The sequence below is a fragment of the Zalophus californianus genome, chromosome 2 (assembly GCF_009762305.2).
Source record: "Zalophus californianus isolate mZalCal1 chromosome 2, mZalCal1.pri.v2, whole genome shotgun sequence".
NCBI lineage: Eukaryota > Metazoa > Chordata > Mammalia > Carnivora > Otariidae > Zalophus > Zalophus californianus.
Window position 1 is genome coordinate 12,226,025 of NC_045596.1, and position 23,293 is coordinate 12,249,317.

The 23,293-nt window shown below is 44.8% G+C and overlaps 1 protein-coding gene across 6 annotated transcripts in view; it reads right to left on the reverse strand.

Moving 5' to 3' along the window:
- Nucleotides 1-23,293, reverse strand: part of PROM1 (prominin 1) — a 124,014-nt gene that overhangs the window by 58,428 nt on the left and 42,293 nt on the right. For all 6 annotated transcript variants that reach the window (XM_027600492.1, XM_027600490.1, XM_027600495.1 and 3 more), the window contains exon 3: nucleotides 2,968-3,023. In XM_027600492.1, the coding sequence (XP_027456293.1) occupies nucleotides 2,968-3,023 (56 nt within the window). The remainder of the gene's footprint in view (nucleotides 1-2,967; nucleotides 3,024-23,293) is intronic.

Here is a 23,293-nt window from a genome sequence, read left to right on the forward strand (position 1 = left end):
TCCCACTCCGAGGCGCTGGGGATTAGGACTTCAACATATGAATCCGGGGCAAATCGGTTCCTAACATTCATGTTTATTTCTTATCCCATTCCACCAACTTTCACATGTTTGTCGCCCTGCCGTGACTTGTTCCTGGTCAGCACTCTGCCAACAGTGATAAAATGAATACATAAAACAAGAGAGAAGTAAAAGAAAGAATGTCAAGGAGGAGAGGGGCCAAGGATCTTAAAGCACTACCTTTAACTTTCAGCTGAAGCATAAAAAGGAGGCAGTTCTGTGAAAGGGAGTCCCTTCCAAAAGTCAGGCCCAGCCCTCGGAACAAAAGGTCTGCTGAATGCTTCTGAACCTCCTTATGGAGAGAGTTCACTGAAAGAGCGCCCGGCGGGAAGGTCACTGCTTCAGCGGCTCTGCCACCATCTGAGGGCTCACCAGAGGAGGAAATGCTCAGCTCGGGACAAAGATAGCTGAAAAGCCTCCTCAGGGCCGCTCGCCTGGCCAGACCTTACTGTGTGACTGCATGAATTAGAGAGCCCGTGGGTACCGGTCAGTGCAGAAGATGCTGTTGGGGCACCGCCCCCCAACCTCCCTCCGGCCTCAGTCATCCCCCTATGCCTCCTTGAACTACTAGCCCCTGGCATCTTTAACTCTGCACTAGAGGGCCTTTTCTGGAACCATGGAAGGTCAGAAGTGCTTAGGGGTGGACCCTTTCCCCCTCCCTCCCACGCAGCCCTTAACCTGTGCGCCTTCAGTCTCGGTGTCTGGACACCTCAGCTTCCTCACCCTTCCCGTGGGCTAATTCGGACACTGGTGGTTGGAACCATTTCCCCAGCAATTCTATAGGATGACGCTTCAGTCGTCAGGCCACATCCTTTACAGGCCGCCCTCCCTCCCTTGTATTCTCTCTCCACTTCCCAGCCAGTTTTCCCTGCGCCTCCCAAATCCTTGACTTCTGATCGGCTTGGGAGGACTCTAACCCAACACACCCAGCATACATCAAACTAAAACCAACCAGAGAGCTCCCCTCCCAAGGTGCCTGGCTTCCCTGGTATCTTCACCTCCCCAAATCCCTCTTCCTCGGACAGCCATGGAAAACATGACCCAGTTCCACATGTAGGGGAGGATTCAGGTCATTCATGAGGGCTCAATTCTGTCTCCTCTCCCCACTTCGCCCCCGTGCCAATGGCTTTTGTTCATCTACGAAGGCTCCTGAGGTGGAGAGGAAATCAGGCACTAGGGAGATGCCCAATTTTACTCCAAATCGAATACGAAGCCCGCCACAAAGGACTTGCCCAGCTAAGAATCCTGCCCTGGAGAGTGGCAGCCCCACACCGGCTCCTACTTGCTGAGTTGCTCATAGTGACCTCAGGGTCTCAGGACCCCATCCTCCAAGGCCTGGGGCAGGTGAAGCACACTGCCCCCACCCGTTCCTTGGCAGAACTAGTTGGCATTCAGGCCAGGCTGCTGATGGCGTGCGAATTGTCAATACCGATATGGAAGCAACTGTAACTTGGTTCTGCCCAGGGAGGCAGGCAGATGTGGGCCCTTGGGTTTGGGAGACACATGAAGCCAGTGGCATTTAATAATGAAAATGCTTTCCATGGTACTAGGGAAGGCCATGAGCACTAGGGAGAAACTGGCTCATCATCTTTTATACACGTAAATGGTTTTTAGATAAGGCTTTCCTCTTTGGCTTCTGTGTTTGTTTTCTCTTGAGTATCGTTGTATTGCAAATTGAGAATAGGAGGCATGGTAACCACAGTATCTGAGGTAACCACTCACTGGGCAGGAGCTCACCACCCTCCCCATACATTGCCCCCCACGCCCACTGGGAACACTGTCATTAGCGTTTGCTGTGGCTGGCCATTCAAGAATATCCACCGTATGTCTGCTTTTATTGTTCTCTTGATAATCACCTTCATGCCAGGGAAGGAGAGAGCAAAGTGCCTAATCCTGCAGGACGAAGAGCCTGACAAACAGATTCAACTATTTTTTTTTTATTACCCTAACATTCGATGCAACAAACATTTGTCTGTTTCACTGGCAACCCACGCTCGCGGTAAACCAAAATCAGAAGGATCCCTCTTCTGTTCGGGTAGTCGATCGTAGAGGCACACAGAGTGAACGAGCAGAGCTGTACCTTGGTATCAAGTAGAGACACACAAGGTCCTTTAATACTTTGTGAAAATAACGTCCACTCGTCTTAGCGAGCGTTCAGGGTCCCAGCTCACCTCTCCTTCCTCTCCCCTCCCCCCTTTCACACCTTGTCCTGGCGGCTCACCTGGTCCCTGAAGCCTGGGAGGCCAGCAAAGCCACCTCCCTACCTGCTCCAGCCCTGCTAATTATCCTTTGTACCACCAGCCCTCCAATCACCTCCTTATGGAAGAGCTTCCGGTCAGATTTAATTATTTTCATCTACATTCCTCTGCATGTTACTAATAAATCTACTTATTCCCTTCTTCTCCTTCTTCTTCCTTAAACAATTTGGTACGCCTCCTGAGACCAAGGGCTATTTTCCTTATCTCTAGCCAGGGCAAGTGCACACACAAAGCTCTCAATGAACCTGCTCAAATGTGAAGCTGCTTTTCCACAAACTATATTTTAAAACCAAGTATACACCCCTGTTTCTAGAAATGCTCAAACAATTCTTCTTAGTTAGTGAGTTCTTTTCCCTTAGCTAAAAAAGTACCATAATGCTTCCCTTAAGGAAATTTCGATTTTTAAATAACATACACCTTGAAAGGCGAATGTTTCTTCGACTCCTACTTTTGGAATTTCTGCTTTTGCTCGAATGGGGTTTATAAGGTGCTTCAAATGGGATTTATACAGTGCTTCAGTATTCCATAAAAGTTATTAGTCAAAAAAAATTACAGATTTCACAGATTAACTGATTGCTTAAAGATTTACTTCCAAGTCAGCCAAAATTTTGTACATACTTATTTTCATAACAAATATATCAATAAAAATTACCTTCTCATACTCAGTTGAGAAGTCAAACTTCTTTTGTAGAACTTTTCTTAAAATATCTGAGGAAAAAAAGCCACAAAAGAATAGCAAGATTACTTTTTCAGTAAAAACACAAAATGTATATTTAGGAAACAATGTCTATATATACTCACACATTATTGTACCTCTATGTAGTATTCTTATAATTTTATTCCTATTTCTTTTTTTAAAAAGATGTATTTATTTTGGAGAGAGAGAGTGAGTGCATAAGCAGGGGGAGGGGCAAAGGGAGAGAGGGGGAAAGAATCTCCTAACAGACTCATCGATGAGTGGGGAGCCCGATGCAGGGCTCCATCCCAGGACCCTGAGATCATGACCTGAGCCAAAATCAAGAGTCAGAGATGCTCAACCAACTGAGCCACCCGGGAGCCCCAATTTTATTCCTATTTCTTAATGTAGGTAAATAATTGAGCTAATGAGGCTCTAACCAGAAGCAAAGAATGGAAGACAAGTATTTTTGACTTCCTATTTTGCCAGTGGCAGAATTAGAGGGTTGCCATTTTTAAGAGTTTTCAATTTCTCACTTAATATTTACCAACATACACGTCATTAATAATTACTGATAAAACGTGACACTGAAACTGCTCACTCTTAATTTTTGGAAACACAAATGCAATTCATTCTTTAATCATTCCATAGTCACATAATATTTTACAAATAAAAGGAATCTTACAATTAACTTAATCCAGCAGTTCTTCACATGAAACACCCCTCCCTCCCCATCTCCAAGCAGCACGTGAAAACCTGAAATAATACACAAAATGGGATTTTTTTCCCTGCATGTTTGTTTTGGGCACTTCCTAATTCTTACATAGGTGAAGATTCGTCTCTTATTCTGAATCACCAATCTAGTCATGATATGAGGCAACTGAGGCCCAGCAAGAGAACAACTTGACTAAAGTCTGTGATGTGTGAGGAGGCCAGACCAAGGCCCAGGTGGGTCTTCCTTTCTCCACTCCAGGGTCCTTCCCATGCTCCACACTGTAATCGACTCCAGCAATGAGCTTCTGCAGTGCTATGGTTGTATCCATACTGATCACTTCTAAAGTGCACTACAAGGGGGGCAAAGGAAACCCTGTTGTGAATTCTTTTTTAAAGCGAGAAGTTCAGATTTACATGCCAGGAGACAAAGCAAGTCACCTCCCCGCAGGGCTTTCTGGAAAACAACTTCCCACCTTCATAGAGCAGCCTAAATGGAGCAGATCTTTAAAGGGTGTGCTGCAGGAGCAGGGATCATACTGGAAGGTTTGGGATGCCTACCCTAACCCTAGGGCACTGGGAACACTAGTTATTTCTCCAAGGGACATCAGGGATCTCCTCCCATCTTGAACTAGTCACTTTGCTTTGTTTTGTTGGTTTTTAAGACTTATTTATTTGAGAGGGAGAAAGAGAGCACGGGGGGAGGGGCAGAGGGAGAGAGAGAATCCTTTTTTTTTTTTTTTAAAGATTTTATTTATTTCTTTGTCAGAGAGAGAGAGAGAGCACAAGCAGGGGAAGTGGCAGGCAGAGGGAGAGGGAGAAGCAGGCTCCCCAAAGAGCAGGGGGAGTCCGATGTGGGACTCGATCCCGGGACCCCGGGATCATGACCTGAGCCGAAAGCAGTCGCTTAACCAACTGAGCCACCCAGGCGCCCGAGAGAGAGAATCCTTAAGCAGACTCCCTGTTGGGTGCGAAGCCTGACTCAGGTCTCCATCCCACCACCCTGAGATCATGACCTGAGCCAAAATCAAGAGTTGGTCACTCAATCGACCGAGCCACCCAGGTGCCCCTTTTTGGTTTATTTTATAGATTGGGTTTCTGTTCTAGATTTCATTGGATGTAAGGGTCCACCGATGATGTTTTTTAAATTGGAAATAATCCATTTATTAAAATATATTTAATGACACAGGTGATGTTCATGTGTTGTATTTGGGGATCTTGGTCCAGGTAAGAGTTGGGATGGAGTCCAAGCTCCACTGCTTTCTGGGGGTCTAATCCTGGGTGAAGAATTAACTGCCACGAGCATCCTCATCTGCAAATCGGGATGATGTCTGTCTCCACCCTCAAAGGACTGCTTCGGACCAAGTGAGATAAGTGAGATTATGTTAGTCTGGCCACACAGTACCCATCCACTTTTCTCATCTTTATAAACCCAAACCAACCAACCCAAATGAAAACATAGGATTTCTTCGGGGGACCTGCCCCCTCTGTCCTCCCGAGTCACACTGACTAGGGAAGTGGCCCCAGAGAAATGGATCCTCACTGGCCTAAGTGGGCAGATCTGCACATGTGGCCCGTGAACCCCCCAACCCCCCAGGAATCCTGGAATCCTCAAGATCTGCTCAGGGTGCCCACAAGGTGGAAGCAGAAGACGTTATTTGCCGTCTCTCTGTGTTGGCATTTGTACTCAGGGTACAAAAGCAGTGGTGGAGAAGGTTGTACTGATTGGGCACGAGTCAAACAGTGTTCGTTGTGTTCGGCGCTGCCATGAACTCGAGGAAGATAGAAAGCCCTGCTACACGTCAGAAGAATCTTGGTGAAGCATTACAAAATGGTGATCTTATCAGATCTCAACCTGTGAGTAACAGAAGTATACATAAGGCGCTCCTGCTGCACACCCCAGTATCCAGCTGTCTCCAGAAAGAGTACTGGGTTCTAGTTTTGAGTTGGGAGCTACACCCACCACGGGCCTCACAGAGCACTGTTTTCGCTCGAAAGAAAGAAACCGTGGTTATCCGGGCTTGACTATCTCTTAGACGTTTCCTCTGACATGGAGGGAGTGGAGCTTGCAACTTCAAGGAAGCGGCTGACAGGACTTGTTGCCAGTGATAAAATTAGAGTGTTGAAGCAAAAATTAGAATTTTGCAACTTTTTTATCTGTGCGGTTGACAGACGCAGGATTTTACCACATCGTTCTCGCTCCACGTTAACCGGTTCTATCAATAACACATGTAGCAGGTGCTTCCCTAACAGAACTCCGTGGAGGCAGGCAAACATGACACACGTGGGTCATGTGTCGGCTACAGGCTCCGTGAGACAGTGACAGTCTTCCAATGTCCAACAGATGATCCTGTCAGTTGGCTGGAGGACTCTGGCAAGCTCCTGGGATCCTGGTGGTCCCAGGCGTCGAGGAACGGTCCCAGCTACACCAAAGGGCACTCCCTACTGACAGCTCAACCCTGTCCTTGGTCTGCCAGCTAGCCTTGCCTCTCTGCCAAAGCGGATCCGAGGCTTTGGAGCAGGGATGTTCTCCCTCCCCCTGGTTTAGAGCAGCACGGCCTAAGAGAAATCTATGACAAGCCATACAAGTCATTTCAAATTTCCTAGTAGCCACGTTTAAAAGGTGAAAAAGAAACAGGTGATTATTTTAAATTAATTTTAATAATATGTTGTACTTTACCCAGATACATGCGATATATTGTCATTCCTATATGCAGTCGATATAAAAATATTAATGAGCTACTTCACAGCCTTCTTTTCACACTAAGTGCTCAGGGTCTGAACCTGAACTAAGTGTTCAAGGTGTAAAATGCACATCAGTACATCTTAGGTCAGGTTAGCTACCGTTCAGGTGCTCAGGGGCCACGCGTGGCCATGGCCTCCCTACTGGACAGCACAGGGTTAGAAGCTGCAGGTCATCCACCTTGGAGCGATTCCATTTTACCCAAAGCACCAAGGCCTCTGTCATTTTCCTTAACCCCCCTCCTTCCCAGTGTACCTTGTCACGAGAACACAAATGAGATCCACAATAGCCATGTTCCCTTTGCCTTCCCTGTGTATCTCTAAGTGGCTTTTAATCCAGGTAAATGAGCATGGGAAAGGCTGCGGTATACAGCCCAGCGTCCTTATTTGTAAAGCCCTGGCATGAACACTGCCACTCACGCCTCATGTGGGAACTCATGAAGCCCCACACTAGGAAACTCTATCTCAGTTCTAACATGTTCGTTGGTGGTGAGAACTTTGAATCGATTGTGGTCCATCTCAGAAAGTATGTGGAAGACCCGGGGTTCCACTTCTGCTCCCCGAGCCCCTGCCACCCCCGCTTGGTGATTCTGCTGCACTGCAATCCTTTGTGTTTGCCTCTGTCTTCCTGGCCAGCTCATTAAAGGCTTCCAGGGGAGACTATCTTGATCGCTGGATCGCCTGCATCCCCGGAAAGTTCCGAGGTTTCAGAACTGTTTGTGGTATTGACGCTGCATAAACATAACATTATCATAAAAAGCGTTGCTTCCTTTCCGTAGATCAGATGGGATCCTCAAAGTCTGTGATTAGGTCCTGGTATTCCTGGTGAGCGAGGTAGCCATTAGCATTTGGCTGCCTCTGTGAGACCTCGGTGTGGACAACAGTGGCCACCTTGTTCTTCCTGAACTGAGGGAGGGTCTGCTCTGACGGAGCCTGAAAGGCACTTACCAAGGGCCAGACAACTCCCAGACACCAGGGAAAGATTCTCCCTGTTCTGAACCTGGGGAGCTATCTGGCCACCTTTCCCATGTGGCGATTTATTTTCCATTACACCAGTCCCATGCTCTTTCCACAACCTAACAGTTGCCTCTTAAGATATAGCAGTAGGAGGGAAAACTGGAAGGAAAACTGGAAGCCAGTGGACAAGGAAGTTCTTTTCATGGTTAAAAGGCTGTTTCCCAGTATCTGGTCTCATGAAGGGGCTCTGTGGGTCTTTCCACAACGATGGTGGCTACCAGCCTTTCTTCATTCAATGCTTTGATGGTATGATGTCTTCTTATCTGGGACTTAATTTTAAATTTCATGTGCTGACGGAAATTAAGAAATGTAGAAACAAGGGCTAATTCTGACCTCTTGTGTTAGATGACCAACTTAGAAAGCAAGTTGGTTTTATTTGGTTGGTTGGTTTTGGTTTTTTTGCTGTGTGTGTGTATGAATAATTTCTCTATGGTTTTTTTTTTTTTTTATATCTGAAGCCACACAGCAAGATAAAACAAGAAAAGTAGGATCCGTATATAAAAAAAAATCCATCTTCCTTATCTTAGTCAAAACTCATCTTTGACTAAGATATTTCTGTTCCCTAACTGGCTTCTCTTAATACATACGTACGTTCTGGCCCAAGCTGGGCCAAATGAGATTTCACTCTTGGAACATTTTGGAAAATGGGTAGACAACTTAAAAAAAAAAAAACAACAACAAAAAACCTTGCTGCTAGCAGTTGATTCATCAGATCTGTGACAAACTTAAGTGGTCTTGCAAAGATTTTGCTGATATCTATTTGACAAGACCTACCTGGCTAGGTCTCTAACTAAAAGATGTGCTACCTTATATCTTCTAAAGCGTGTTCCTGCCATTTATTGGAAACAGAACTTCCTAAAAACTCCTAAATTATATTTAAAAGCTTTTTGAAGGAAGAGATTTTGATGTCTGATGTAAATGAACATTAATGTGTTGCAAATCATTCTTTTTTTAAGATTTTAAAAATTTATTTATTTCAGAGACAGAAAGAGCGAACATATGGTGGGGGCTAGAGGGCGAGAGAGAGGGATAAGCAGACTCCCCAGCGAGTGCAGAGCCCAACCAAACTCATGACCCGACCCTGAGATCATGACCTGAGCCGAAACCAAAAGTTGGATGCTCAAACGACTGAGCCACTCAGGCTCAGTCTTAATCTATGTAAAACAATATTATTTGTAATGTGGTTCTTGAGAAAATATTTTTATGGAATGTTATTTTGTTCGTTGCTGGTAATTTTTCTGCCAAAAGTATTCTAATTTTAGCTTGTTTTATTTTAAAGTTTTTTTTTTTAAAGTTTAGTAAAGTTTTATATTCAGGTCATTTTAATTGCTCTTTTTGCTTTTTCTCTGCCTGATGTTTTCTTGTCTCTTTAACTAGATGCAACAAGACAGAATTATTAAAATTAAACCAAAAATGAAGTGATAACCTTGGGAGCATTAAGGTGTTCAGCATCAAAATTAGAGATTAATACGTACAGAATGGGTTTTTCTTTATGAACACAACTTAGAGAATCTTTTTTTTTTGAACCTTTTTTTTCTAAATGTCAAAGTATATATTGTACTCAGAACTCTTTTTTTAAAAATTTTTTATTTATTCATTTGAGACACAGAGATACAGAGAGAGAGAGAGAGCATGAGCAAGGAGAGAGGCAGAGGGAGAGGGAGAAGCAGGCTCCCTGCCAAGCCAGGAGCCCAATGTGGGGCTCGATCCCAGGACCCTGGGATCATGACCTGAGCCGAAGGCAGATGCTTAACCATCTGAGCCACCCAGGCGCCCCTGTACTCAGAACTCTTATTAATAAAAATTAAACACACACAAAGTAAGCTCTCTTAGGCACTTAAAGTGTTTGCTTGGAAATGTGATTAACTAAGAGCATAAACAGTGTTAAGTGGGTTCCCCCGTGGAGACACCACCATGTCACTCTTTGACCTCTAGTGGCACTGTCTTAAACTCATGTGGTGTGGGGGTCTCTCTACTAAGAATGACTTAATCTGTTAAATTTATGCATTAAATCAACACTCTAAAGTAAAAGATTTTATTCGGGTTCCTACTAAAAGGATCAGTTTTATAAGTAGTATAAAATAATACTCAAGTTCAACTTAGAAACCTGTAAAAATGGGGTATGGTATAGCTCAGGTAGAGCACCTTCCTATCTGCAAAGCTCTGGAAAACATCCACATTCCCACCTTAAATCTCCATAAGCCTTTCAACAGCTTCACTACCAGCTGAGTTTTCCTAATCTACAAAACACATGTTCAAAACACGCTGATCCAGGCGTCTCTACGGCCGAAATATTTAAGGAAAATGCTCTCAGGTTACAGTGTTATCCTGGGAAGTTTGCATCAAAAAGGAGTTAAGACTAAGTTGGCTTAAGATCTTAGGACCATCTCCAAGAGTTATGGGCACAAAATGGCTGTTTAGATGGGTTGAGAGCACCAGCTACCCAAGGTAGGCTGCTCTTTCTGAGCAGAATGCAGATTTTCATCAAGATGTAAAGTTAGTTGGTAAAAATGTAAACATTTATGTGGTTTTTATGTGGCCCTTGCACTTTCTCCAGAGCTCCCACATGAAGAGGTTTTAAACTACAGAAAGGAAACTCACTGTGGTTGAATCTTATGTTCCCTCTTTGGGCTAAGCTTGCTGGATTTTGTTTTTGTGCTTTAAAGAACTTCCTGATGCACATTTTCAATGAATGAACATTTATTTCTTCTCTTGGCAGAAAGATATTTCAATGTGAACAAATTGAAAAAGTTCTGGTTATTTGAATAATTTGACTCAGTTCACTCTTTATCAAGAATAATGTTTAAGGTGCCAACTTATTGCAAGAAAAATGGTGGAATCTATATAAAATCAGCACAGTAGATGTGATCAGTTCTGATAGCTGATAGGTTAGTTGAAAGAGAAAAAGCAGGATAATCATGCCTTAGAGATTTTAACTTAAGGCATGTAGATACACATCTTTCGCCCATCGTTTGATGGGAAGCCAAGGTCCATCTTTGAGTATGAGTTCTCTGGCTAGAATGGAGGTGAGTTAGGACAGCATCTATGGTAAAAGAAAGCTCTTCACTTATTTCAAAGTAGATTCATGCCAACCACCCCATCTCAAAACTGCACACTTAAGTACATGAGAAGGGGTCAATGCCTCCCAAAGTTACACCACCTACACATAACGTGGGTCCCCCAGGGAAAGCACTCGGTGATCTCTGACTCAAGATATGGGGGGACCGGGCCGATTTGAATCTTCAGTGATTGAAATGGGGAGAGGAGGAATAGGCTTGTCTCCAACTACACTACCCTCCCCCCACCAGTCCCCAAACATTGTAAAGGATTGCCTGTGTCAGTCAGGACTCTCCAAAGAAACAGCGTGGATGAGACAGGAGACAGAGATGAAGAGAAAGGGGGATTGATTTTAAGGAATTATGGGGCTACACATTTTGAAGATTTTAGTTATTTATTTGAGAGAGAGAGAAAGCACAGAGGGAGAAGCAGACCCCCTGCTGAGCAGAGAGCCCGATGTGGGACTTGATCCTCAGACTCCAGGATCATGACCTGAGCCGAGGCAGACGCTTAACCGGCTGAGCCACCCGGGTGCCCAGGCTAGGCATTTTGAAATTTTTAGAGCCGGCTGGAATCTCAGGCAGGCGTTGATATTACAGTCTTGAAGCAGAATTCCTTCCTCTTGTGGAAATCTCAGTTTTTGCTCTTAAAAACTTTCAGCTGATTGGGGGGGGCACCCACATTATTGAGAATAATCTCCTTCACTTAAAGTCAACTTATTGTAGGTGCTAACCACACCTGTAAAGTACTTTTATGGCAACACACAGATCAGCATTTCATTAAATCATTGGGTGCTACAGCCCAGTCAAGTGGATCCAGAAGACTAACCACAGCTCTGCCCAAGCCAGCTATGTTAGCCATACAATGATTGCGCCCTGCGGGTGTCTGAGCAGCACGTGTCTGGGCAGCCCTGTTACAGAGCAGGTAGACTCACCATCATTAACGGTACCTACTGACAACCCATGCCCCAAACAACCAGAGAGCTTCACCTGGGCCCAGTTAGTGCGAGGGCAGGGTTTCCCATGTAGTGTCTGAGGACAACTGATCTTGAATGATGCTCCTTAACAACCCTCCCCCCCAAATTGACTTATGTTTGGTGTGTGTTAAACTACAAGACAGGCAAATAAATGCCATTTGAAAAGATTTCCACCAGAAATAGCAGAACCGGGGCGCCTGGGTGGCTCAGTCTGTTGAACCTCCAACTCTTGATTTCGGCTCAGGTCATGACCTCAGTGTCGTGAGATCGAGCCCTGCATCGGGCTCTGCACTGGGCGTGGAGCCTGCTTAAGATTCTCTCTTTCCCTGTCCCTCTGCCCCTCCCTGCTGCTCATGCATGCTCTCTCTCTCTCAAAAGAATAAAGAAAAGGAAAAAAAAATTGCAGAACCAAATTTGTTTGTCACTTGCAAGGTTAAATGTTGCTTCTCTGGAGAGAGTACTTAGCAAGCCCATCTTTCAGAAGCCCTGTTTGGTTAAATGTACCTGCTGTCTTTTGACATGAAGATGAACATTGTCTGTCCAGTGCTTGGGTCATATTTTCCTGGGGCTGATGTGGGTAAGGCTGAGCCCAAAGAAGTGATTCTGGGGACCCAAACAATGCAAGTGCCTCTGGTCTTGGAGTTCATCAGATTCCCTCAGATAAGCACATTTCTTTCTGGCACATCTGCCAGGAGTCTGTCTGAATTTAGTGCTCGGGGGATATGCATTTTCACAAGCACCACGTGCAGCAACCAATCTCTTGCTTTTCAGTCGCACGGAGCACTTCATGATACTGTTCAAATCCTCCAGCAGCACGACTAAACTCTGGTTTGGTTTTTGTTACGGGGATTGATGCCTCAGAAATCTAGAAGCCAAGCCGGGTTTATTAGAACCTATCCATTGTACTCCCCTGCCTCCAAGTATGCAATCGAGTGTTCTGGAGGGCGAGCCTCCTTTCCTTTACTTAACATACAATGTGAGCACTCTCGTTATGCTTTTCCCTTCATTCCAGCTGCCAGCCCAGGACTCTGTGCTATTCTCCTTTAATTGACTGGAGCAGCTTATCCCCAAAGGACTGACACACATCGCCTTGTACTCGAATTAATGATGGCACTGACTCACACGGAGAAAGGGTACGGGCGAGATGCTGCCCGGGAAGCTATTCTTGCAAAAACATCTGGGACCAGTCTGGCCCATGCAGTTCTCTCCCTGCCACGTGGCCGCACTGATGCTGCAGTGGGGTTTGCTCTTACTCTGAGCATGGGGCCCAGCCTGTTACTGGGCAGTGTTGCTCTTAAATCACCTCAAATTCCTTTAGAGGAGGCAGGAGCTCGGGTTGCACAGGCAAAGGGAAACTTCTGGGGTCTCCTGCAGCCCGGGGTCCTTGACAAAGCTGCACGTGGATAAAGGCTCAGGGCTCCCTGGCCTTCCTAATGCTGTCAGGGGTCTGGGTAAGGGCCTCTGGACCTGGGCTGGGTTGGCAGCTGTCTTGCCACCGCTGGTGAATCCAGGGAAGGGAGCGGAGACTGAAGCCAAAATATCTGTTGGTTCCTGAGCTATTCAGTTCATTTCGTTCCCTGAGACATTCCTGGAAAGTGTAATTCCATTTCCAGCCTTTGTCTCTGCTGTTTGTTGGGGGAAAGTTTGCCTTGAGAACCTTTGAAAGGAATGCAATGTGCATCACATGTTTTGGTCTGCGCCGGGGTCCTCATAACCTCACATACACTCCTGGGAGAATGTGAATCAGCTACACCCCATTTTCTTCTGCCATGTGCCAGAAGGCTCAGCTGTTGACAGTGGCCTCTCCCCAAACGAGGGGTGGAGGGGCAGAGCAAAGGGGGACTTTTTTTTTCCTGTAGGTTTTTTTGAGCTCACTTGGATTTTTAAAAGAATATTGAAAAAAAAAAATTTAAACCAAGTACTTTTATCGACATACTCTTCTACCCCTTTCTTCCCAAAAAATGACATTAAAAAAACACAGTTCTTAACACTACTGAGTTAAAAATTCTACTTCCTGTGAATGTAAATCTGATTTTACCGTATGTTGTGTAGGATAGGCGATCTGGGGCATCGTTTTTTCCAGCATTGTAGCATGCACTGCTTGTCACTAGAGATCTTGAAAAGAGATGAGGCTGAAACCTGCCAAAATTTACATGCTGCCCAAGAAATATTCACTGGAAAAGAAATCACTAAATACTCAAGCTCCCAATAAGTGTTTGGTTCAGGCCAAATACACTCTTCCAGTGTTTTGTTAATAATGTACCAGAAGCGATGTTTCGTGGCTGTGTCTACCCCTTCTGGTTGTGCCGGCTACGCTGTAAGCTCTCCAAGACTCTCTTGTGTTTGTCCCCAAACCACTTTCTGCTAGTTGCTGTTTACATAAATTCTAAGTCAAATGTTTTTAAAAAACTCGGGAAAGAAGAGTTGACTTATAAAAGAACTGTTGAATTCAATGTAGGGGACGCAGCTCTAAAAGCTCAGAGAGAAAACCAGCAAAAATCTAGAAAAAAAAAAAATCAGCATGGAGTTTATACTACAAATTCTTGTTACTTGAATAAAACCCAGACTGAAAATCATAAAGTTTCCGTTGCCAGGGAAATTCCTATCGGGAGACTCACATTCATCCAACATTAAGGATGTAGGAATCTGCAAAGCAGTGTCCCTCCCACCAGCAAGAAGAACCAGTTAGATAACAGTGCTATGGCTTCTCTTGGGCCCACCAGAGAGCTGAGCCTGCAAAGTAATCAATTCCACAGAGCGCCAAACCCCTCTGAGGAAAGACAAGGGACACACAAACTATTTCCCCTTTGAGGGTCTGGTAAAAAGAAATCACTGAAAATGCTGACAAGCTCTTAACACCAATTGTGGGCTAGCATGTCTACTGTGGGTCCAGAAGGCTCAGAAACAGCAAGCAGTTTGCATTTGCTTGCAAGCCTCCAGTGGGTGCTCATGAGAGTGACTGGGGCAGGACAAGTGACTGGAGAAAATGCTCCTGGTGGTAGAGGCGTAGGTATAGGTACAGGTAACGGGGAGGTGAAAGGCTGCAGCTGGGGATGGGCATGGAGCCTGCACACATCCCTAGGTCTTTCTCTCCAACAAAGCAAGAGTCTTAGAGCCGCTGAGCTGGAGGGCAGGGAAATCTCTCAGTCCTCTGGCCATGGCAAAACTCCACCGTTCCTAGGATGGGGGTAAAAGCAAAACCCATCTGCCTATGGGGAAGAAGTTGGAAACTTTCCTACCTGTAGGACACAGGTAAAGGCTTACTGCTGTTGAGGGACAGGGTAGAAGCAAAACCCCTCTGTGTTTGGGGACAAAACCACTCTCAGGCATGTTACCATTGGGATGACAGCAAAAACATGCTCCTTCCTAAGACCAGTACAGATTCCACGCAAGAGTTTGGCTGTCATGGGAGAAGGTACAGGAGCACAGAATGAGCCCCACTCCCACTCCCTAGGCTCAGTGGGACAGGGCCTGTCTATGCCTGAGACCGGACGAGGACAACAGAGTCCCCCCTGCCTCCCACCATGAGCCTGGCACCAAGTGACAGGAATACCACTGCAGAGAAGGTGCAAGAAGCATGCGCAGTTCTACACAGGATGTCCAGCATTCAGCAAAAAATTACAAGACACACAAAAAAAGAAAGAAAAAGAAATGACCCATTGTCAAGAGAGAATCAGATCCAGAGATCATTCAGATGTTAGAGAACTTTCAGACAGGGATTTAAATAAAAAAGGTTGTTAAGGGGGTGATTTACATTTGTATTTCAGGGCAAGATAAAATGCTTCAGAAAAGCATGTAAAGTTTTTAGGATTCCCAATATTTACCAACTTTAACTAACTATACCAGTCATAATCATGTTGAATCAGAAAGCTCTATTCTCCCTAAATTAATCCAAATTTTTTTTACCATAAATCAGTGCAGTGGCAATTCTCTAGAAATTATAATTACCTGTCTTGTTCTGCCCAAGTCTCCAACCTGTGGATTTTATTCCTCTGCCTTATATTCTAACTTTCTCAGCGTGCCTTAGAAGAAAGGGAGGGGGATGAGAAGAGAATATTAGCTGTCACCATGAATCACCCACGGAGCTAAGCGCTTGGGGCCACGTGGCAGAGCAGGAAGAGGAGTGACTGCAAGTCAGTCGGAGCTGGCTTCAAGGTCTGCCTCCAACCGTTAGAAGCTCTGCGACTGGTTTGAATATGGGCCAAATTACAAAAACTCTCTGGGTCTCAGTTTCTTCATCTGTAAAACGGAAAGACAGCAATCACTACCTGTGGGCTTATTAAAAAGATCATCAATGACTCAAGGTGGCTGTCTCCCCTCCCAGCAATCTAGTAGGAGAAGCAGCATCATTCCCACTCCCAAATTCCCTGGGGCTTCGGAAGGCTAAGAAGGCTGCACTATGTCACTCAGTTAACGAGCAATGGGGCAGGAATTCAAACTCAGGCTCGCTTTCCTCTATGCAACCCTGCGAGGTTTCAGAGTCCAGGGCCAGCCTTGCTGCCTGTGGGCACATAGGGAGACTCAGGCCACTGACTTCAATTCTCTGTTTCCATCTCCCCATCTGCAAAATGGGATAATCATACCCACCTTGCACGCCTATTCTAAGCAATGTGAATACTATGTGTAAGGCACTTGGAAACAGTACCTGATACAAAAGAAATGCCCGCACATCCATGCTGGTGATGGAGGTGATGGTGGCAGTGGTGGGGAAGGGGGTGGTGGCCGCAGTGGTAGCTCAGTAAAAGACCTCTGGGCTTTCCAATCCAAGAAAAATATTGGCCAAACATCTCTTAGCAGTGGGGGAAGGGATAAGACCTGGACATGAGGGACTTTGGGCTTAGCTTTCGTTCTCCATTTACCCGCTCCACTATATTTGGCAAGTCCCTTACCCCCTTGGGGTCTAAATTTTCTCCCATGTAGTGACAGGGTCGCACTACACACTCACAAAGATACTTAACCAGCATGAATATGTCCCAGACCCTGTACCGGGTGCTAAGGCTACAGAGCTGAAAAGATGCAGTCCATGCTGTTAATGGGCTCACAGTCTGCTGGGAACACAGGTAAGTAAATGAAATGAAGTGGGTGTGCTCGAATGCAGTCATCCGAGTTCAAAGTCAGCCCACTGGGAAGGGTGGAGAGCTGTGGGGGCTAAACAAAGACTCACCAGAGCAGGTGATAGTTGAGCCATGTCTTAAAAGAGAAGTAGAAAAGTATTAAGTGGAAGGAAGGAACTTCAGGGAGAGGGAACGCAGCTGGGACCCAACTCCCGACCCTGGCTTAGCGAGCCCCGGCCCTCGAACACTCTTTCAGTGAGTTCTTCCTCGTGGAAAGCACGAGGGCATTCACAAACTCAGAATTAGACTGGGAAGAGCAAGAACCCAATGCCCCCCCCAAAAAACTCCCCAAACCCCAATACAAGCACAGTTTGCTTATTTGTTTCGAATCTCTGTTACATAAACTTCCTAAGTGTCGGAAAACAAAGCCCTAAATGAAGAGGAAGGGAGTGAAGCGTCCAAAAGCCGCCTCCTTTCTATTAAAAAACAAAGCAAACCAACTTCTTTTGGATCCATACCTATGTCTATTTATTAGCCATGAGGCCAGGAACCCTGCAGCCGGTGTGGAGATGAAAAGGAATGCTTTATGATAGCTGAGCCCGAGCAGGCAATCAGTCGTGAGCCCCCACTGAGAAAGTGCGGGCTTAAATAAAGCCTCCCCGGCAAGTGAAGAAGCACATGGCCCTTCCTCTTTATCATTCCCACGTCTGTGTGGAGAAACACGCATTCGCTGCACTCCCATGGAATCCAAATCCCTGAGCTCTGTCCTGGCCACTCACAAAATTACTGCTGAGTCCCTGGGAAATCCTAGACTATGCGAGTTTGCCCATCTCCATAACATGGCACCAGAATGCTCTCGACACAGCAGAAAGCCCACAGCGAATGGAAAAGAGATGATAGGACATTACCATTTAACAACCACCACAGTGATGATGTATTAAGGCAAGAACAATCTGTGGATGCTAACAGCGCTAGGCAAATGATGGCTGGGGACTGGGGTTGGATATGGAAGGCACCACCTTCACAATATCATCAAACTTAATTTCACCAATAATGGGACAGAGTGACACCAATAACCTCTTGATGGGACGGATCTCCCGAGAGGATACAGCATTTGTGTGGTAGCCCTGCAAAATATTTAATTTGAATCCAATCATGAGAAATCAAGATAAATTCAAAATTGAGGGACATTTTTGGGGCAAAAACGACTTAGGCTCTTCAAAAAAAACGTATATGTCACAAAAAAAATAAAAAGGCTAGGAAACTGTTCTAGATTAGAGGAGCCTAAATCTCCACAGAGGAAGCAGGATTCTTGACTGAACACTAGATCTAGGGAATAAAAACTACAAAGAACATTAATGGGAAAATTTGAGAAATGTAAGTATGGATTGTAAATAGAAAAAAAGTGTCAATACTGTTCAGTGTCTTGAGTAGAGTGTTCACATGTGGTTATACAGGAGAACGACTTATTCCTTTTTTTTAAGATTTTATTTATTTGAGAAAGAACGAGAGTGAGCGAGGGAGAGAGCAAGAGAGCACAAGCAAGGGAATCAGCAGAGGGAGAGGGAGAAGCAGGCTCCCCTCTGAGCAGGGAGCCCGATGCGGGTCTCGATCCCAGGACCCTGGGATGGTGACCCGAGCCAAAGGCAGATGCTTAACCGACTGAGCCACCCAGGCACCCCGAGAATGACGTATTCTTATGGGATGTGGGGAAGTACTTAGTGGTGTGGCAAAATAGTAACCATTGATGAATCTAGGTAAAGGCTCTACAGGTGTTCATTTGTATGATTCTTAACAGTTCCAAAGGTTTGAAATTATTCAAAATAAAAATTTGGAAGGAAAAACATTCCTAGATCTCATCCCATTTTCTCTGAAATCATCTTCCTTTTATCAAACTCTATTTCCAAAAGCCAGTGAGCCAGTTAACCTACTTTCTTGTTTACTAAGCTCAAAGCTTTTTGATGGTTTCAGAGTCACCATGTTTTTTATTCCTTGTCAGGATTCTGATTTAAGGGAAGAAAAGAATCAGTAAATAGCTAATTGGGAAAGTGTGGATATTAAACCTAATGAGAATTTAATAGTAAAAAAATAACAATTCTTCTTAATTTTTGTAGGTTGGTAATGACACTGTGGATAGTAAGAAATGCCCATATCTTTAAGAAATGCACACTGAAATGCAAAGTGAAATGATATTACATCCAGGTTTGCTTTAAATGTTCCAGCAAAGAAAAATGTAGAGAAAAAAAAAGGACAGATGAAGCAAATATGACAAAATCAGGTAATTTTTCAGCCAGACAACTGGTATGGGGATTCCTTGTACAATTCTTTACAGTCTTGGGTAGGTTTGAAATTTTTCACTGTAAACTATTGATAGGAAATCTTATTCCCCTCATACTCTGTTATCCAATCCAGATCTTCATCACACACCTAACCTACTCTTAGTGAGGCTGCCGACTAATTACTCCTTTGGTCTCTCATCTCTCTTCTCTTCCATTCCATTCTACACAGAGCAGTCAGATGAATCAGTCTATAACCTCCTTTATGTGGCCTCCACTAATTATCTTCAGAACTATCCATCATGTCACCCTATCTTTCTAATTAAAATCAAAGTGAGCACAGGCTTTGGAGACAGGGTGGTCAGACGTATTTCTTGATTTGCCCAGACAGTCCTGCTTCATCACACCTGTTGCCTTGGACTAATCATTACCAGTGTTCCCTTTTACTTTTTAAATGCCCTGATTTAAATGGTGGACTAAATGGTCACCCAAATCAGGTGATCCTGAGCTCAAATTCCAGATCTGATACGTAATGCTGTATGACCTATTTAGTTTCCTTGGGCCTCAATTTTCTCATTTGTAAGATGGAGGTAATAATACCCATTTTTAAAAACTAATATGTGAAAAGCCCTGAACAATAAGCCCAGCACATATTAAGCAATCAATAGGCAGTTGATATAATTCTATCTCCCTTCAAACAAGACCCCTCTAATCCAGCCAGGCTTCTTCCCTTGTCCCCAAAACCAAATGTGTTGCTTGTGACCCCCTGAGTCTTGCTGATGCTATTCCTACACCCATCAAAAACCTCCTTCTATCCTTCAAAGTTCAAACTTGAGGTCCTCAGCCGACTTCCTTTATTGCTAAATACCTACAAGTCATCACTCACTTGTGACATTTAATGATCCACCAGCTTATGTGTTCCCTGGACAATTTACTCTCTGCAAAAACATTTGTCTCCTCAACTACAAACTATTCTTTCCTTAAAGCAGGAAAGTTCTGTCTCCCACATAAATCCTGTGACCCTCTAACCCAGTGCCATCCACCTGTGGCAAGCACTTGTATGCCCTAAACACCTGTATGCTCTAAATGAGGTCCAGGAAGCTACCATTCTCCTAAGAAGAATAGTTTCCTTGAAAAAAGAATCTAGAGATACAATAATGGCCCTATTCATAAGACGTTTTGCTTTGTTTTAAAAAATTCCTTCTCGATTAAGTCCCAAAAGGAGTGGGGTTGGGAAATCAGAGACTTCCTACAAACTAAAACACAATTCCAAATCATCATTATTGTTAAACTTTAAGACCCCAGTCCTTCTTTTTTTTTTAAATTTTTTTATTGTTATGTTAATCACCATATATTACATAATTTGGTTTGGTGTAGTGTTCCATGATTCATTGTTTGTTCATAACGCCCAGTGCTCCATGCAGAATGTGCCCTCTTTAATACCCATCACCAGGCTAACCCATCCCCCTACCCTCTAGACCCCAGTCCTTCTAATGGTACATTAAACATCAGCCAAAAATGTTTTCCCTGCAGCTCTAAGTCCTTAATTCAGTCTGGTTTTTAAATGTGCAACCTATTTTTTTAAAAGTCTCATTTATCATAATAAAAAAAATTAAACCCTCAAATACAGTTAGGTTAGGTAATCTGCATACACAGGGGACCAGTGGGTAAATGGTTCTAAACCAGATGATCAAAATATCTTTCTGGTTTTCTTCTAGGTCTTAACTTTATGCTTCCATCTTATATGGGGGTAGAGTATGATTTTAGCTATATAAGAACAATAACAAAAAAAAAATCTTTGCTTAGAGGAAAAAAAAAATCCAAAGACAATAGATCAAAATATAAACAGAGGTTATCTTTGGGTGGGAGAATAGATACTTCTTTTATTTCTGCTTCTCTGTATTCTGTATGAATATATTCTACTTGTAAAATGGAAATGAGTGCCTGGGTGGCTCAGTCGGTTAAGCATCAGACTCTTGGTTTCGACTCAGGTCATGATCTCAGGGTTATGAGATCGAGCCCTGCATCCGGCTCTGCGCCTCTCCCTCTGCTCCTCACCCCCTCTCTCTAAGATAAATAAATAAGTGTTTAAAATGGAAATAAATAAAGGTATGTCTATTGTGTTAGCAATGAATGATACTACAAATGATTAAACAATTCGCTTAGTCAACAGAGACACATTCATTCAGCGAAAGCTACTGGTATGCTCCAAGGATCAGGAATCCATTTGAACAGCAAAGGAGGCACTGCCTTCCCTGTTTGGAGAATCCTCCCTGGGCCCCTTTCCTGCTCGCTTATCCTACCGGCTCTCATTTGGCTGTACTGACTTAAACAAGCAAGCTTCCTATTTTTGGGCCTTAGTGGTCTCATCTGTACAATGGAAGTAATACATTGGATGATTATTTCTGACCTGATGATCTTCCCCAGATGACAACTTCTCTAAATCCAAATGGTCTAGTGGGAATTCACAGCAAACAGATTAGGTAAAGCGTTTCTGCTCTCATGGAATCAATACTAAAAGGACTGACTCTGCTACATAACTAAGTACAAGGCATTTCACAGACAAACTCCCCAAAACAGGAAACAAACAGATGGAAACACAATCAATCTCACGAGTAGTCAGGGATATACATTAAAGTACTAGCATATTATCTCTCTTGCAATTAATTCTTTCTTTAAAATGCCCAATACATTACTGGTGGTGGCATAAACCCTCACAGGACCTCCTGGTAAACTGACAACTCTTTCTAAAACTTTGAAAATGATCAGATCTTTCCACTAATAATAATTCTCCTTGGGGCAAAGAATTCTAAATGCCTGAATAACCCTGAGTGAACAACTGGAAATCAAAGTAGGGAGGTTGGGGTTGGTTTCTAAGTGATTCCATTCATCTTCTCCATGAAGTCTGAGGTCACTGGCTGATGGAGGGTAGATGCTGACATAGGGTAGAAATTGGAGAAGAGAAGAGAAAGCAGGTAAGTAGGAAATGGGAACGCGCTTGGATGTACATTTAAAGTGAGTCCAGTAGGCACAGTTAGCCGCTCTGAAATCAACCTGAGAGAATGGTGCAACCAGATTTGGAATTCTGTGAGAAGAGAATCAGGTGGGAGGGGTGGGCAAGGGGAAATGCCTATAATGCCCACAAAGTGAAGGTGAGGGGCTCCCAGAGTGAAAGTGGGGGTGCAGAGCCGGAGAGGAATAAGCGAGGAGGTGGCCTGCTGTGTTGGGTCAGGGAAGGCCACCACTGAGGGGGAAGCCCGGGCAAGAGATCTGGAAGATGCCAGGGAGCCAGCCTCCGGCTCAGAGGATGCAGAGCACTCGGGTGGAAGGCAGAGCGGGTGCAAAGGCGCCAGTGTCGGGAAGTGACTTAGAGTCTAGGAACTTTCTAGGCTAGTAATCACCCAATGTATTACTTCCATTGTGCAGATGAGACCACTAAGGCCCAGAAGTAGGAAGCTTGCTTGTTTAAGTCAGTACAGCCAAATGAGAGCTGGTAGGATTAAGCAAGCAAGAAAGGGGCCCAGGGAAGATTCTCCAAGTAATCCCGCTGTGACTGCAGCACAGTGAACAAGTGGGCTGTGCGAGCGTGCATCCCCTTATGCACACAACCGAGATGTACTGAGCACACGCTAGGTCCCAGGCACCGTGCCAGGATCCGGGGATACGGTGTTGGAGAGGTGAACAAGGTAGCATTACACGGCCCCCCATCGAGATGTTTAGAGTTTAATAAGCAAGATAAACAAATATTTACTATTATACCAAGATATGTGCTGCAAAGGAAAACGAAGCAAGGGAAGGGAGCAGGGAGAGGGGTCCTCCGTTGGTATGGCCGGGGGCAATCTCTTTGAGGAGATGACGTTTGAGCAAAGACCCGAGTGGCGTGAGTGACAAGCCAAGCAGAAGAATGGTCCAAACAAAGGGAATGGTAAGAGGGTAAAGGCCTGAGCTCGATGTGGTGTGGTATGTTCCAGCAAGAGCAGGGAGGCCAGCTGGTTTCACTATCCCTCCACACTGTGTGAGTCGGGAGGCCACCATCACGGTCCAGGTGATGCGCAGCCTCACGACGGGGACAACTGTCCCGACACAGAGAAGGCGCCAGATTTGACACACATGCTCACAGCAGAAAATCTGGCTTTTCCGGCCGACAGACTGGTTCCTGGGAAGCCTGGTCTGTTCCTGTTATTGCAGTGCAATTCTCGGGAGGTGCTCGTTCCTGAAGTCAGCTATGAACTTGAATTTCAGCGCAGATACTCATTTCTGCTTAACCTTCCTTCTATTGCACGAGTTATATCTGGAATGACTCTTTTAAAGAAATGCAATTCCCTGCGACACAGGCCTCCAGGGCAGACTGTCCTATTGGGGCGCAGCAGAAGTGGCTGACTTAAACGAGGCATGTCACAATAATTCCCCTCCTAGTGGCCTGCTGTCCAAATCTCATTAGGCTGAGTTTCTGGGTCAGCCAATTTCCA